This window comes from Pagrus pagrus (genome assembly GCF_965226575.1).
Source record: "Pagrus pagrus genome assembly, chromosome: 24".
In the NCBI taxonomy this organism is placed as follows: domain Eukaryota; kingdom Metazoa; phylum Chordata; class Actinopteri; order Spariformes; family Sparidae; genus Pagrus; species Pagrus pagrus.
Genome location: NC_140206.1, coordinates 15,299,475 through 15,315,720, shown reverse-complemented (window position 1 = coordinate 15,315,720; position 16,246 = coordinate 15,299,475). Strand labels below are relative to the sequence as shown.

The following is a 16,246-nucleotide window of genomic DNA, read 5'->3' as shown; positions in this document are numbered from 1 at the left end:
TGATGTTTTTTTAGTTTGGTGTTTCCTACACGGATTCAAATTAGCGCAACACACTCCGTTTCCTAGCAACAGACGCAATGGCAAAAATTGTGCTTGCTGGTGAAGTTTGACTTTACTTCCTTATCTTGTAGCATTTAACTGCATATGAAAACATCACATTTCTGACTGTCTATGATTTCAACCTCTTTAGGGAAGGCAGACTGCCCACATTATGCGAAAGCGGAACTATTAGCAGACACTTTGCATCGATCTCTGCCGAACTTCAGGGTCCATAAGATCTCCATCCTCCCAGATGAGTGGAAGGTAAGATTTTGCGTACTTTTTCTTATACTTATTTGTCATCTTATTCATGTGGCCTCTCACTGGTGTCTGTTAGGAATGGCTGGAGGCCACCTGCAACAGAAATGGCTGGAAACACAAGGAGTCTCCTTTGGTTTGGAGGGAACTGGTGGACCAAGGAGGGAAAGGGATGCTCGTAGGGGGGTTCAGTGACTTCCTAGAGCATTGTCAGGTAGGCATACGTTAGGTTTTCACTTCTTAACGTATACTTCCAAACATGACAATTTCTTATATCAATGGTTGTGCAGGAGTACTACAACATCACGTCAGACATGCCTACAGATATAATGCTGAGTGTTGCAGCAGAGAATCTTGAAACCGAGATGAAACTTATTGTAGAGGAGCAGCATCGCCTGAGTCTTATCCAACCCCTTCACATATGGATCAGCAGGTGGGTTGGTCAGAAAAACTCCAAACCAAAGAAAAAGAGGAATTTATGGGAAGGTTCCAAGTGTGTCAGCATTTTTTCAAATCTTCCCAGTGCTCTCAGCCCAGCCTGTCACTTCCTGATCCCAAATCTGCTCTCGGCTGAGGTGTTCCCCCATGTTTCTACAATCAGCCTCCACCTATTGGACCTGGACAGGAATGAGGAGGAATTGCAGCAGCTGAGGATGGAGACAGAGGACCTGGCACTACATCTGCTCCATCAAGTATAGGATTTTTAGTATTTTTCCCCCCTTTTTTTAACTTCATCATAAGGAAAATAAAGCCATCTGATTTATTTATTAACAGGTGACCACTCACACAGACCTGGGACAGGCCTTCCAAGATGCAGATGTCATTCTACTGCTGGATGAGTGTTGGTCTGATGGTACAAAGAATGAGAATGAGGAGGAAAAGAGGAAGAAAACGGTGAAGGGGATTTCAGACAGGTACAGAGAGTATGGACAACTCATCGACACAAGGGCCAACAAGGAGGTGAAGGTGATTGTGTCTGGTGACTCATTCGTCAACCTGAGATGCTCGCTCCTTTTGGACAACGCACGCTCCATCGACAGCCACCAGTTTGTCACCATGGCAACACAGCTGGAGAACGAAGCCAGAGCCGTCATCGCAAAGAAGCTGAAAGTGAAGACATCAGGTAGCTTTTATAAACACTCTCTCTCTCTCTCTCTCTGGTGAAAGTGATTTACCTACTGTACATTCCCACTGCAGTTATGCATGATCACTTTCAATGCAAGGTAAATCATTTCTCCCTTTCCTGCTCTAGATGTTACAAATGTCCTTGTGTGGGGAAACATCAGTGGTAGTTTCTATGTTGACCTGCAGAGGGCGAAGGTTTTCAACTATGATGGGGCAATCAAAGGACCGGCTTTCTTCTCCCAACCCGTCGAAAAGATTCTTCATGAAAGGTTTGTAATAACCAGGGGTGTAAGAAATGATCAGGTCCTTTCTGAAGTAAAAATACAAATATGTTATGTATATAAGTATATTATATTTATATATTCAGTCATTCATCCAAGTTCACCCCATAATTGAAAACGGTAAAAACAGCCGGAGTAAAAAGTACAATATGTTCCTCTGAGATGTAGTGAAGTAGAAGTATGAAGTATGAAATACGGAAATACTCAAGAAAGTAGTGCTTCAGATCCCTGGTTCAATGGTATCGGTGGTTACTAGTATGCTTTATACACTGGACTCATATAGGCTTATCTCATTGTGTTTACTCTTCTGCATGCTGTTTACTGGTCAACTCCACCCACCGGGCACATTGGCAGGCTAAACAAACAGAACATGATAAGCTCTGGCACTCATCTACCATCAAATTACAAAACTGCCTACCAAACTGCACCCTGCTGTGACTCAGCTCTGTGCCAGTGTTGATTGCACAATACATCTGACCAAGCAGTTTGACTGCTCTGATCAAGAGCATCCTGTGCTGGGATATGCCAAAAAAGCCAATAATCCTCCTTCTCTCTTCCAGGAAATGGTTGGAAACAGACTTTCAAGACTTGGTACGCTGTCAGCGTGCAGCTGTGGCTTCAAAGACTTGCCGTGCAGCCGACATGTCGCTCGCCAATGGGATCGTCACTGTCCTAAAAGCTTGGAATGGCATTTGTGGTCCAGATGAGGTCTTCTCTATGGGTGTACTCTGCCCAGGTGAAGATGCAGCCAAGCACAATGTGTGACAAAACTTTCACATTTTAGCTGCGACTTTGACTGATCTAGCTAGAGTTGGAATGTAATAGTCTTTGGCTACTTGTGTAGGTTACTACGATCTCCCAGATGGCATCGTCCTCTCAGTTCCAGTCACCTTCACGGACGGCAAATGGTCCGTGCTATTTGATGTGACTGTTGGCGAGGAGTTGAAGGAGAGACTTCACCTTTCTGCGAGTGAACTCAGGCAGGTACTTAACAAGAATAACGAGGGATATTGTAGCATACATTTTCATAGCTACAATGCGTTGTTACTACTTCAACATATGGTCTTTTCAAAAATGCGTCTAAGGTACAAAGCTGTGTTTTTTTCCCCAGGAAAAAGAACTTGGATCATAAAATTGCAGGAACCTTATGAATAAAGAAGACAGTTGATAGTCATTTAAAAGTGACGTGTTTTGTCCTAATTTTTTCTGTAAACCTAAATGACATCACTTAAAACATTAACATAAACACAGGTTAGAAATTGATTCCATTTGTAGAAAGTTAGATCTCCATGTCTTTCTTGATCAGCTATATAAATACTGTGAAAATATCAAAATGCTTAACGCTTACGAGTCATCAGGATTAGGAAAAAAAAGAAGCTGTCCCAGTGGAATGGACAGCAAAGGACAGTATAAGAAAAACAATGTGTTTTAATTAACATTTCTAATAAATATATGAATAACATGAAATAAAAATATAAACCTAGAAATAAGCATTATTTGGGACCTTTAAAATGATCAAAGTAAATAGTCCAGATAAATTTCAGTGCCACATCTCAAGTTTGTTTCAGTTTGTTCTTTTATTCTCTTACTTTCAACATGTGGAGTTGCAGTTTTATTTGACCAGTTTCATGTCAATATATCTTTTTCCCGCTCTGTGAAACTCATCCATAGCCGTTATATATCTAGATGTAAAAGATCAAACTGAGTACTTTATGGAAAAAGGAGAAATTAGAAAATATATTCCTTTTTTTAAAATTGTACAGTTCAGTAAGTGCCTTTTTTATAGTTCAAGAAGCAATATTTTGAGCATATAACACACTACTACCATACACAAACTAGTCAGTTAATATCCTTCTCTAAATCTGCTGTTATCACTTGCCATTTACAGTTGGGCAGTCTCTAAAATTTGGACACATCAAAACTCGTATTCCCCTGGTTGGCAATTAAATATTAAACAAACTGAATTTAATGGGCTCGTTTAACCTGAAAACATTCAATTTTTTTTCTCACAAATTGTGCAGTACTTTGTCGGCTGACAAGGAGAACTTGAACAGAGTGCTGTTTTTACATGCAGAATATACACGTTCTTTTTAAGCATTTCTACACTATACACAAGGAGGCATTGACTGAAAAAAGGAAAGGTTAGTACAAATACAATGCACGACGACAAGTTGGGAAATGGACACATACTCTGCAATGCTATATTCAATTTGTACAACCCACCCCTGAGATTTGGATGCTGAGTGGTTTACAAAAGCAAAAGTGGCCTCTTTATACAGTCGAGCATAGTGCTAATTTCTTCCATGTCGTGTCAACTATTTCCCCCAGCAGCGGCCACATACGGCCCGTGTAATTTAACGATTTTCCTCCAAAAACGGAATAAAAATCTGCTCCAGTAAAAGTAACACTCTTTTGAAATCTGACCTCAGATATTGATCATGGTAAATACATGCGTGATGCATGGCATGCATGGACTTGTCGCGGCACATAGGAGGTTATTTGGTAAATATACATATCCCAGTGATGACTGTACATGTACAAATAGCTGTCTCCCAAGAAGCCTGTGTTTCTCAACAAAGATCAAGAATCAATTACATACGGACCAATTATATACGGATGTGTGAAATTAAATCCTATTCACAAATATGAGTAAAAACGAGGCATCAATCATAGAGGAAATTCAGGAAAACATTTCTTTTTATCTTGCCACATCAAAGTCACTTATGTGTATGGGTAAAGATCTACTACACGTCAACATCCAACAATGTCAAAAGTTTCCAATTCCAGGCAACAAGTGAAAGACCACTAATGACTGAATGCTTCTGTCCAAACTGGAACCTTAGAGACCTTGCAGGTAAGGATAAAGTGAAGGATAATACTATCGTTTTACTAACGCTAACTCTGGGAATACGTAACTACATTTCCAACTTGCACGTCCATGGTGTTGTCATTAAAACAATTATACAATCATCATGGGCAACAGAAAGGATTAAATTTACTTTTAACTCCCCCCTTGGCCGAACAATAAAGTTTCATCGACTGACTGTTAAATTAAATAATTTATAGCATATATTAATAATTATATAATCCAACATTTCAACTCTTCATAAGACCATCTAGATAAACATCTGCTTCTGAACGAAAACAAGGTGGAAGGTGAGCCAAGGTAGAAAATAAAGGCATCGTTATTGTGACATCAGACTGGACGAGGAGAGATATTTCACTCCGCTGTGAGAAAATTTGCTTGCCAATTTATCAAACAAATAGATGATCGTGTAAAACCAGACATACACAATGACGTCTCTGTTGACCCAATCCAGTTCTGCCCTGAACCTGCTCTCACTGAACATGATGCTATCAGGCTAACAGGCAGAATAACACCACGCAAAAACTCTACCGTAAAAGCATTATTGATGATTTCGTTATTGATGTGTGAATTTAAGTGTATAAATCAAAGCCATGTCTTCGTGGATGCCACCTGGTAGTAGCTGATGATCCCGCTAATGTGATGGTCCTGGACTAGAAACAACTCAGGTACCGAGGCTGAACGCACCCTTGTAATGGCGAGGCTATGAAAGCAAAAACGCACCAAGTAATCTCAACCATCTGCCACACAATCATCGACCAACAGAATTTAACGCCAGACTCTTTGATAAATGTTTTGTATATAGCAGTATGTATGGATATAATGTAGTTCTAACGTACAAATAAAAACAAAACAGTTGGAGGTGGGGGCATGGGGAGGCAACAGGGAAGCTATGAGTGTGGTTGATGCTGAGGAGATGCAGGTGTCTCTGAAGCTCCTCCCACCACCTGTCTGTCAGAGTTGAGGTCCAGCTCCTCGTCCACCAGCTCCAGTTCACTTTGGTCCAGAAGCTCAAAGTCCTCTTCCTCGGTCGGAACTAGTGTGTCGTCGGGCATCTCCTCTTTCGTAATCTCCTCATCCAGGTCCTCGTCAGCTCCCAGCGCTCCTACTGTAGCAATTGTAGTGTTACCAGTGACGTCGGTGGGTTGGGTGGAGGTCTCCAGAACACCTGGTGGGGTTTCGGTGGGAAGGAACTCAGCCAAGGAGGGCTCCTCGCTGGCCTCGCTGGAGCGCAGCAGGGCCGACAGAGTGTTCTGCACCACAGTGGAGATCGCTGTGCTTACTATCTCCTCGCTCAAGGCTTCCAAGGAGCGCTGTGCACCCTGGGCTACTGCTCCCTCCTTCTCCTCTACCTCTTGCCTCCCCGCTTCCTCACCTGCAGCCGACATGGGCAACATGCCCTCCTCACCCCCAGGTGGTCGTCCATGTCCGTTGAAGTGCGTGTTCACAAAGTGGAGCGGAGATGCTAGGTGCTGGATGAGGAGGCTGGCGGGGCTCAGTGGTTCTCCCTCTGATTGAGCACCAGCCTGGGCTCCGTCAGCCTGGCCGGGGCCTCGTAGAGGGAAGTGGAGCAGGTTATGCTCGATGGACGGAAACTCCTCAACTGAGGGAAACTCGGGGAGATCCCGCATGTATGGCTCCTCTGGGTCACTGTGTAAACTCTGCTGGTCCAGATCTGTAGTCGAGAAGAGACAGCACAAAAATCTTACAGGCCGGCCACAGAAGATGCTTGCTGAGCTGCTGCTGCTGCTCACTTGCGTGTTTGTGTTCACATAGGCTGCTGCTGCTGCTTCTGCAGCGTGGCTCCTGCCTGCCCTATCTGTTTACATGTAGGTTGGCTTTGATTATTATCAATAAATATGATGACATGATTTTCCCTTACCCTGCTGAAAGAGTGAGAAAGTGGGAGGGAGAAAGAAATAGTGCACGGGGAAAACAAACGGACCTTAACTTTTACAGACATTAAAACTGTATTGAAACGCTGGCATGACGTCCATATGACTCTCTACAGGTCGTTTTCAGGTTTATTTTTGCTGTGAACCATGTGCGTGTTGAAACACTTGACATGCGAGTGAGAAGGGCGACTCATGCATCCAGTGTGGCCAGTCTAACCTGTTAACATGGACGCCGAAATTAGGTAACGCCACACAACAGCGTTGAACACACATCCAGTGTGTCCAGCCTGAAACTCAACTGGCTCAAGTATCTTATCCAAATATAATAAACAAAACATTATACAAAGAGCTTCAACGATTAGTGGATTAATCAAATAAAATTACAAAGTTAATTTCCTGTTGGTTTCATAATTGATTAATCGTTTTTCAAGTTATAATGTCACACTTTATGCTTTGAGTCTTTGGGTTGTGGACTTGGGTTGGTTGGACAAAAGAAGCAATTTGAAGACGCCACTCGGAGCTCTGGGAAATTGTGATGAATATTTTTCACTTTTTTTGGCCTTTTATAGACTAAAAGATTAATACTGATACATCCAAACAAACCAAAAGGTTTCTGGTGTTAAAAACAAGACGAAAAGCTGACAAGATGAACAGGTAAATATACCAGGAGAAGAGGTCAAATTATACAAGAGAGGAGGTAACTGCCGTAAATATATCTTGTTTCATATACTTGAATGCAGACTTGAGCTGAAATTACTCACTTAAAAGAAAATCACTGATACATAGAACCGGTGTGGCATGAAAAGGGGAGAAGAACATCTGCATTCACAGACAAGAGCACTCTGTTATGAATACCTACTGGCTCCAGAGCTGAACTGACCCTGAAAAACGAATTCTGTATGAGCGTAACATCAAGTGCGACTATGATACGTGTAATCATTTACCTTCAGACAAGTCAGTGAGCTGAGGAGTGGTGGCTCTGGACACTGAGAACCCTCCACTCTCCAAGATGGACGCCTCCTCGTCCGACAACTCTGAGTCTGTGATGGCCATCGCCAGAGCTGTGGTCTTCACATCCACCTGACCGACAAAACCGCAGCGTTATATCACTGCTAAAACACTAATGTATCATAATGGTTTTCATAATCGCTCTTTTTTTGAGCCTTGAGGCATCAAAATTTCATTATACACATATATCAACAGGCGTGAACGCACTGCTATGGACTGTGACCTTCAAGGACTGAGATTGACAGCAGTAAAGCCGTCTGGTAAAGTACGCTTTAGCTTACATTGTGCTCTGCAAGGTCCTAATTCATTCCACAGACAAAGCACAGTGACCGAGGACCTGGCATGACATCAAAATTGGCAATAGTACTCATATAACTATTTACTCACTACAGTTGCACTAATGGAACGCGGTAGTACTTCAAATATATTCCTTGAAGCCATTTACTACACCACACAGAGCACCCCTCCCATTCCAGCTAAAATAATAAAGCCAACACATTCTTTGCTATCCACTCTACGGCTGCTTCCTCTGCAATACACACACCTATAAAAGCCCACCTTATGTGTCAGTGTAATCTGGGTTTAGTTTCAAGTGTGTGACTGTACCGTTGGGGCGAAACAGGACAGCTCCTCCTCGCTCTCACTCTCCGTTTCAGCTCTTGGCTCGTCTCCCTCCTCCATCTCCTTCTTCACCTCTGTTAAAACACACATACATGCTTTTAAAACGTCACCCTAGAGAAGGAAATGCATGAGAACTTAACATAATGACACAGTGGCAACAAACAACTAAGGATGGATACAAATGCAGAAAAGAACCCATTAGAAAGAGCTAGACTAAACGTGTTAAGCATATGAAAACTAGGTACCAATAAACCCAAAAGAACTTATAATCACACTTGATATTCAGCACTGCTCTATTTGCATAATTATGTAACATGTCGCTATTCTTCCTGTGTTTGCATGGTTTTGTGTCTCAGTAAGAGGGAAAAGAAAGGTCATCGACACCCATTTAAAACTCAAGCTCCTTGTGGAACCCTTTCGTCTCTTGTGCCAAAGTCCTGGATTAATGTTACAAACACAAGCATGAATTTGATCTATTGCACACAAGTTAGGGCGGTATCTATATCCCCAAGGTGTCACAGTGGCACTCACTCCTCTTGTCATGCTTGCGGTGCTCGGTGTCTCCCTTCATGCTGTAGTCCAATTTCATGAGGATTGGCTCCAAGCCCGTGTACATCCTCTGGATCAGTTCATGGTACACCACCAGCGGCCACAGCAGCACGCTCAGGACTGAACAGGTGCACAAACAGAACAGTGACAACTTTACACTGCCCTGATTCTTCACAGTTGGCAAAGCACGATGTTGCAAATTTACACAGAGTCTATGTGATCTATGGAAGTGGTATGAGGAAATAGGGTTTAACAGGGGACGTAAAAAAAGAATCCACCTGCTACAAAATATTATAATCCAAGCATGAGCTATTAGCTAGACAATAAAATGTAATTACACCATTGACTGCCATTACTACCTATAATCACACACTCTGTTTGTCACGACATGCCCACTTTATGACAATTATTATGCAAGAGACTCACCTATAATATAGGAGATCATGATTCCTGGTACATAATGTCCCACCACGGCCAGTACAAAACAGCCACTGCACATCATCACACAGAACTAGGAGACAGAACGAGTAAGCAAAATTAGGCGACTACACCTTCAAGCTGCAAATGAAAAAAAGCGGCGTCTGTGCAGGTGTGTGGTGCGTCTGTGTACGATAGACGAGGATGTCTGAATGAGATCTGGAACCTGCAGCACCTGCTGAGATCAGACTTACGTTTTTAGTCTCCTGGTAATTAGTCATTTGTTGTTCATTCAGCCATATTGTTAGAAATGCTGACTTTTACATTCTGTGTATGCTTTCAGTGACTGGACGGGTGTACTACGAAAGAACTTTTGATGTAGCCAGACTATTTTTGCATGACCTGGCTCGTCGAGTATCGTGACGCTAGTAATCAACTTTCTTTGTTAATACAGTTTTTCTTCTTCATGTGCCTGTTCCCATGAAAAGGGGCATTCAGTGAGTCATTTGTCTCTTCTTCCACACAAAACGGACTGATCACGTTCGCCTGCTTCAGTCTGAGGAACGGGTTGTTATGAAGAGTGTATAACAACAGCAACAGCTGACAAAACTTCGCTAAGCGTGTAAATTCATAAAATAATATATTTATTTTAACACTCAATTGACTCTCACTGCCTGACAACTGCACACTCTCAATCCTCTTAAACTTTAAACTTGCTACAGCAAATTTAAATATCATATTCAAAAACTGCATTTAGGTCCGACACAGTCACACAATTTTCTAATCAGTTCTTTCAGCTGCAGTACCACGGACTAGGCAGCTAATCAGAAAATGAAACTTTGAATTGAATTTAACCATTACCTGAAGCAAATGGGGGGCGGGAAATGCTTTATGCATGGCTAACTGAATGCATGGAGGTCCCCATGGCAAAACATAACCTGATACACTCAGCCTGTGCTGCTGTAATTACACAGCATAATGCATTTCCTCAGCTGAGAATCTGTATCCACTCAGGTTGTAGTGCAGTAAAAATTACCATGTTGATCTAGCAGATTGAAAGAGACATCTTTCAGACATTGAAAACTCTGCATTTAGCCTCTACATACCTTGCTAACCCATTAATCTTCCTTCGTAGTACAACCCTAAAGCACAAGCTGATTATAAATAAAGACACCAGATAGTCCAGACTGAATAAACCCATGCTTTACAGAGTTACACTTAAGAGACGAGGGATCAGATATCTGAACGGGGCACAAGCACTCCCTTAAAGATCTACAAGCACTCTCTTAAAGATCTTTATTCAGTGACAGCCACATGTGTTGACTGACTTGTTCTTTATTTTCTCTAGATTAACAGTGAATTTAGAAGTGCACTCTTTAGCCAAAAATACAAATTTTTAGGTTGTCTGAAATACGTTACACTGTTCCAGCGTCCATCACATTTTCTGGATTTTTTTCCATTGACCAGATTTGACATCAAAATACAAGTAGCTAGATGTTAACTGTTTAAATTAATGGTTTTAAAATCAAACTGTTAACAGGTATGTTACATTCCCAGTATGTATGCTGTTGAGTTGCCAAATAATTGCCGGAAGATTGTAGCTAGGTACTGTAGCTCATACAAATCAACTGACACCAAACGATGGAAACAATGATAAATGCAGTCATAATGGAATGGCTTCCTTATGCAGAAAAGTGGCCATTTACTTTTCTGTTATCTGCATAACTCACAAATGCATATACAAGCAGGATATTTGTCATTTATATGTGCGATCAAAGATATTGCCACGCTTTCTTTCAAACTAATTTAGTTGCAAATGTCCGGATTTGGAAAATTATAAGACCCTTGGGGCAGAGGTGTGACTTCCAGGTGTAGAGGCAGCTCTGTGCAGCAGTGTGCGTTCAACCACCATGAAAAACCCTTTAGCTTGCATTATGAATTTATTCATTTTCTAAAGAAATTCTGTTTCTAAAATTTAAGAAAAGCAGTATCCATTCTCTCTGCTTTTCTTTCTTCCATGCTTATCCAGACCTGGAAATCAGTGAAATCAAATTCCATACTGCATGGGAACCCTGCTGTTCATAATTCTTGTACATATCTTTCCTTGTGTGTCAGTGGGATGAGTCAAAGCACTGTACCTTGCCATGGTTTTGGTGTTTGTACTGCAACATCTCCTGCAGGTACAGGCAGCAAGTCAGGTAGCTCTCAGCCAGGTGGTGGCTGAGCTCAGGAATGCTGAGCAGACGCTGCTCCGTGCTCATTGTTTCACTGTATGGAGAAAAAAAAAAACACAAACAAACACAGGAAGAGAGTGACAGAATCAGCACTTGTAAAGAACGGAAATCAGTACCTAAAAGTGCTTCAGACTGCACTTAAAGGATTGCAGGTGGATTCTGTGGTCGTGTAATGACAGTGGAGTGAGGGAGACACACACAGACGAACACAAATACAACAGACTAAACTCGAGCGGAAGCCTGCAATTACTTCTGATGATACTGTGTGACGTGCAAGAAAATGCCATAAACATAAAGACAGGGTGGATTTACCAGATGCTCTTATTTTGAATTGCAACAGGATATGACGTCACAAGAATAATGACATTACTTCACAATATTGCAGGTAATCTTGTTTATCATGTACACACTACACACCTTTCGACAGGGTGAGCATCTGCATGTTGAACTGCAATGGAAGAGAAAAACACAATTAGCAGCACGTCATGAAGCAATATTCTTTTATTAAACAAATGAAATGACAAGGTTTTCATTACCACAGGGGTGTATTTTGCCACATCTTACATGGTGGATAAAATGCAGTGTGTTTTATTAAATGTTCATAGAATAATCAAGCAAATGACGGATCTCGGAGCTTCTGTAGACTTGGATACAAGTTGTATAGAGCCATTTTTTTTTCTTGCTAGTTGCTTTTGTTTAAAAATAAGCCTTAAGTTTTCATTTTAGGGTGAGCTTTTCCTTTAATTGATCATGATCCACTTGATGTCTTCACTGGAAACCAAACCCCCTACCAGGATGGCGTTAAAGCAAGTTGAATAAAGTATTTAAGCAGACAAACACACTGCGTAAACCTACAAAGGTGAATTTTTATTTAATTTTTTAGAGATTTCTTGTGTGACAAAGCCTGAAGACAAGATACAAACTACACAAAGGCCTGGGCTTACCAGTAATGATGGGCAGTTTGGGCTTCCATCTTTCCAGTAGCATAAGTCCCAGCAGGGACACACTCAACAGGAACAGAGGCCGCAGGGAGGTGGATGACAGGAGCCTGTGGAGACAGTTGGCTCATGTTCAACATATAAACATATGATATAACAAACAGACATACGTATGATGTCAAGAAGCTCACTTCCACATAAGACTCAATGAATACACCCACACAGCAGCTATGTTTACTGACAGCTGGTTAACGAGGCCTGGGCCACACAGCATGACATGAGTGTTTGTTGGGATTAAGCTGACCTGAAGCTAACAAGTGGAGCATGTCACGATGACTCTGGTTGTCCATTCAGTCAGCGCATTAATGTTTTTCCTAACAGTGTTAAATACATGACGCCAAATCTGTCGTGCTGAAAATTAAGTTTGGACTTGCTTACAAGCTGCGTTAGCATCGAGCTAAAGACGTGGGATTAGCTAACTTATCCTGACATTCACTCGTAATAGCCTAGCCGACGTTAGCCAGCTCGCTAACGCTGTTCAGTGCAGCCTTATCGAGCTGTCAAAAAGGCGGAAAAACGTGATTCGACGTTTACCAGAATAAGGTGTTGAGTGTCAGGGCGACAGAGATGCTGTACAACGGCCTCTCCCAGACCAGCAGCCTCTGCACCCACAGCAGCAGGGGCTCATACTGCGATAGCCAGCCCTGAAGACGCTCACGCAGCCGGACGAGCTCCGGGTTTAGGTCCCCGCAGGCCTGCTCCGAGGTTCCTGCAGGGAACAGAGACTCCAGGCCGACCGAAGACGAGGTAACCGAGGGGCGTCTTCTGGCCTCCTCTCCGCTCGCCATGTTTCCCCCACTTTGTTATGTTGTTTTGGCTATCACGGGGTATATGGAAAGATCAGCGTCAAGCGTGACGGGCTTTAAAAAACCCAAACTTCCGGTTGCGAATGTCAAAATAAAGCCGATTCCGTTTAGCGCAAGTACACAAGGTACCAGAGCGAAAAAGATGACTAAAGGTTTAATTGGTGAATGGTTGTATACGTTTTGGAAACTGAAATGGCAATTATGGAACCACAAATGTAAAACCAAAACGGTCAAAAAAAGGTTGTAGTTGTTTTTATGTTGTTTTGATAGTAGATAAGTCAATATTTAGCATACGGATACATATTGTCATGGTTAATTAAATTAATGTCCTATTTTACAAATAAGTTAATATTATGTAAGGATTAACATGATTAATAATTTAATTTAATTTGTTGTTTTTAATTATTTTTTAGGGTCTTAATCGTACTTTATTCTGAAGGCGATACAATTTCCGGCCTTTTTCTTAATCATTTCTGTAAACTTGATGTACCAATGACACAGATGGGCGGACGGATCTCGAGCATGGATCTATAATATAACCTGGATATGACGAAGCCTCTCAGCAGGCACGCCGATTTTTTCCAGTGGCCACTCGCGGTATTGCAACAAAAAATCCCATGGGGCCCAGAAAGCATTTTTCCCATAAGCCGTAATAGTAAAAGAGAAGCCTGTAAAACTGTTCTCAGGACACCTCCAGCTGTCACCACTGTTAACTGCTAATCTTTGTATTCCATATTTTTAAGTCATGGACTTTTAAACCGTCACAAAGTTTTGTAAAGGCCAGAAAAGCCCCCCCAAAGTCTCATTTTCCATGGTGACGTCACAGCTGTGTGCGTGCACTCCCAAGCGCGGTCGCGCTGTGTCTCGGGAGCGAGGATGCCTGTTGGCTGAATGACAGCTCTGAACGGGGCTAAACGTGGTGGGAAAAGTGAATTAAATGACTCCAGGGTGAGTCTTTTTCAAGACAGCGTTGTGATACAAGTTTCATATTTTAATGGCATGTATTTTAAATGCAGTTCTAAAGGTATTTTGGCGTTAAATCACCCGCTGAATGACCGCATTTTCACTTACTGCCAGTGCCACTGCTGTGGAAAAGTCTAAAAGTTATTTACCATGCATGTGATAGTGTCGGTGATGTGTGTCACCAGGGTCTGATGACTGTTTAATATCCTTTTCATCCTGTCATAACGACCTTTTATTACGGTTTGAACCGTCTCAGTCTGATGGCCTGGAGTCATGCAGTCTGCAGCAGAGCTGATGATGATGATGCAAGTATAAACGACAACGCAATAAATAATAAAGATGAATAAAATAGAAAAATATAAGATACAATTAACTAAGAAATGCACATTTTACTTAAGTAATGTCAAAGCGTTCTCTATTTAAAGAAAGTAAGAAACAAGTCAACATGCAGTCACATGTTATTCTCTCACTTGGCTCTTACAAACTATTTTTCTCAGGTTTGCAGACTGTAATCACAAATTAAACAATGTTTACTTGGGACAGATTTGTTTGAGCCTTGGAAATATTTTACAATTATTTTTTATACATATACACAATCAACTTAATGCACATGAATAATGGCACTTGCACTTCGGTAGAGATATTTGTACTTTATTGGATTCGCACACAACATTGTTTACACATCACAGCAGCTCCGCCTGAAAGGGAGAGTCAGGATCCTGAATAGAGGAGACTGGACATGCTGTATCACTTTGTTAGTGTTTGGTGGAACATGTGCCATAATTACTGTGTCTCACATGTGTAGACTATAGTGCCATCAGTGTGTGATGTAGTTGAGTCACTGTGTACAGTATGAAACACTAAACAGACAGTCGCTCTGGCCACAGAAAAAAAAAAAGTTCCCATCTCTGTGGCACCGTGAGTCCGCGACACAAACGCGCCCCGTAACATGTAATCTGTTGTTTATGACAGATCAGACTACACAAATACACACAACACAACATGTATATGATAATCCATCGATCCACCGATTGACTTCGCTGAAACAAAAGCATACGACCGGGAGGAGGGTTAGGAAAACAGCGGAGAACAACGTTTTATCCTTACTTAGAAATAATAACACAACACAAATTAACCACGTGTAGTCTATAACCATGACTTTGAGAACATCATCGGTTGATGTGCGCTATAAATCCATCATTTGATTGTGTAGATCTGTCGTTACCGCTCAAACTCATCCACAAGCACTCATGAGCGCGCAGCGCTTGTCCAGAACGCAATTTGCTCGTTCTCATTGCCCCAGGGCATGATGGGAGGCCCCAGAGCATCATGGGGGGTGACTCAACTGCGCATGCTCTATGGGCCCCATAACGCGGAAGTAAACCCGGAAGTCAGAAACTTTTTCGGCGTATGCGCCAGGCGAGCAACTCCGTTGAAATCAACGGCGGCCATTTTCCGGTCCTGTATCCACTAATAATACATCCATGATCTCGAGGCCCGTCACGGATGAGAAAAAAAAAAAAACATAGTCACGTGTTTCCTTGTTTACTGTATAGAGGGAATGGGGCTGAAGCCCAAGTGTACCACCGTGTGGCTGAGGATCCTGCTGCATGCATGAGATGTTGCATAAAACACTCAAGACTTGAAAATGAAAGCTCTCTCCAACATGTATGACCTCCTTTTACCAGTAACTACCATTACTGATCATTTATATTCTATATTTTGCTGTGTGTTGAGTTTTTATTCTTATTTTGTAATCTCTTCTGTATAAAAACTCGTAAAGGGACAGTTCATCTCAAAATCAAAAACACATCTCCTCTTACCTCTTGTGCTATTTATTCATCAAGATTGTTTTGGTGTAAGTTGCCCACTTTAGGTAAATATCAGCTGTAGAGAGGTCTGCCTTCCCTCAAATATAATGGAAGTAGATGGCACTTGGCTTGTGGTGCTCAAAGCACCAAAAAAACCCATTTGAAAAACTTAATAGCAATGTCTGTTTTCAGAAATCATGACCCGGTTACCCACACCATTAATGTTAACATCTTGAGTACCTGGGTCATGATTTCTGTAGAGAAACATTGCTGTTGCTGTACACATACTTTTGATTTTGGGGTGAACTTTCCCTTTAAGCCATAGTCCACATTCTGTATTTCTCCAGGATCTGTACACTGAGCAGACCAGCAAGC

The 16,246-nt window shown here is 41.9% G+C and overlaps 2 protein-coding genes across 4 annotated transcripts; one reads left to right on the top strand and one right to left on the bottom strand.

The window, feature by feature from the left end:
- The first annotated feature begins 34 nt into the window (after positions 1-34).
- Positions 35-2,888, top strand: mdh1b (malate dehydrogenase 1B, NAD (soluble)). Of its 3 annotated transcripts, XM_084347374.1 has the most exons (10): positions 35-99; positions 191-303; positions 377-511; positions 588-730; positions 821-989; positions 1,072-1,420; positions 1,550-1,691; positions 2,264-2,439; positions 2,548-2,683; positions 2,815-2,888. In XM_084347374.1, exons 1-10 carry the CDS (start codon positions 78-80, stop codon positions 2,852-2,854), a joined length of 1,425 nt encoding a protein of 474 aa, XP_084203500.1. In that variant the 5' UTR covers positions 35-77; the 3' UTR covers positions 2,855-2,888. The 3 variants fall into 3 exon arrangements, with proteins under 3 accessions (XP_084203500.1, XP_084203498.1, XP_084203499.1); XM_084347372.1 differs by having other exon boundaries at positions 588-989; XM_084347373.1 differs by having other exon boundaries at positions 588-989; positions 2,548-2,687.
- A 373-nt stretch (positions 2,889-3,261) lies between these two features.
- On the bottom strand, positions 3,262-13,149 carry retreg2 (reticulophagy regulator family member 2). The gene is made up of 9 exons (XM_084347371.1): positions 12,826-13,149; positions 12,238-12,341; positions 11,711-11,741; positions 11,198-11,327; positions 9,069-9,153; positions 8,625-8,762; positions 8,079-8,167; positions 7,409-7,544; positions 3,262-6,244 (listed from the first exon to the last, which is right to left on the bottom strand). Exons 1-9 carry the CDS (start codon positions 13,077-13,079, stop codon positions 5,460-5,462), a joined length of 1,752 nt encoding a protein of 583 aa, XP_084203497.1. The 5' UTR covers positions 13,080-13,149; the 3' UTR covers positions 3,262-5,459.
- Between the last annotated feature and the right edge of the window lie 3,097 nt (positions 13,150-16,246).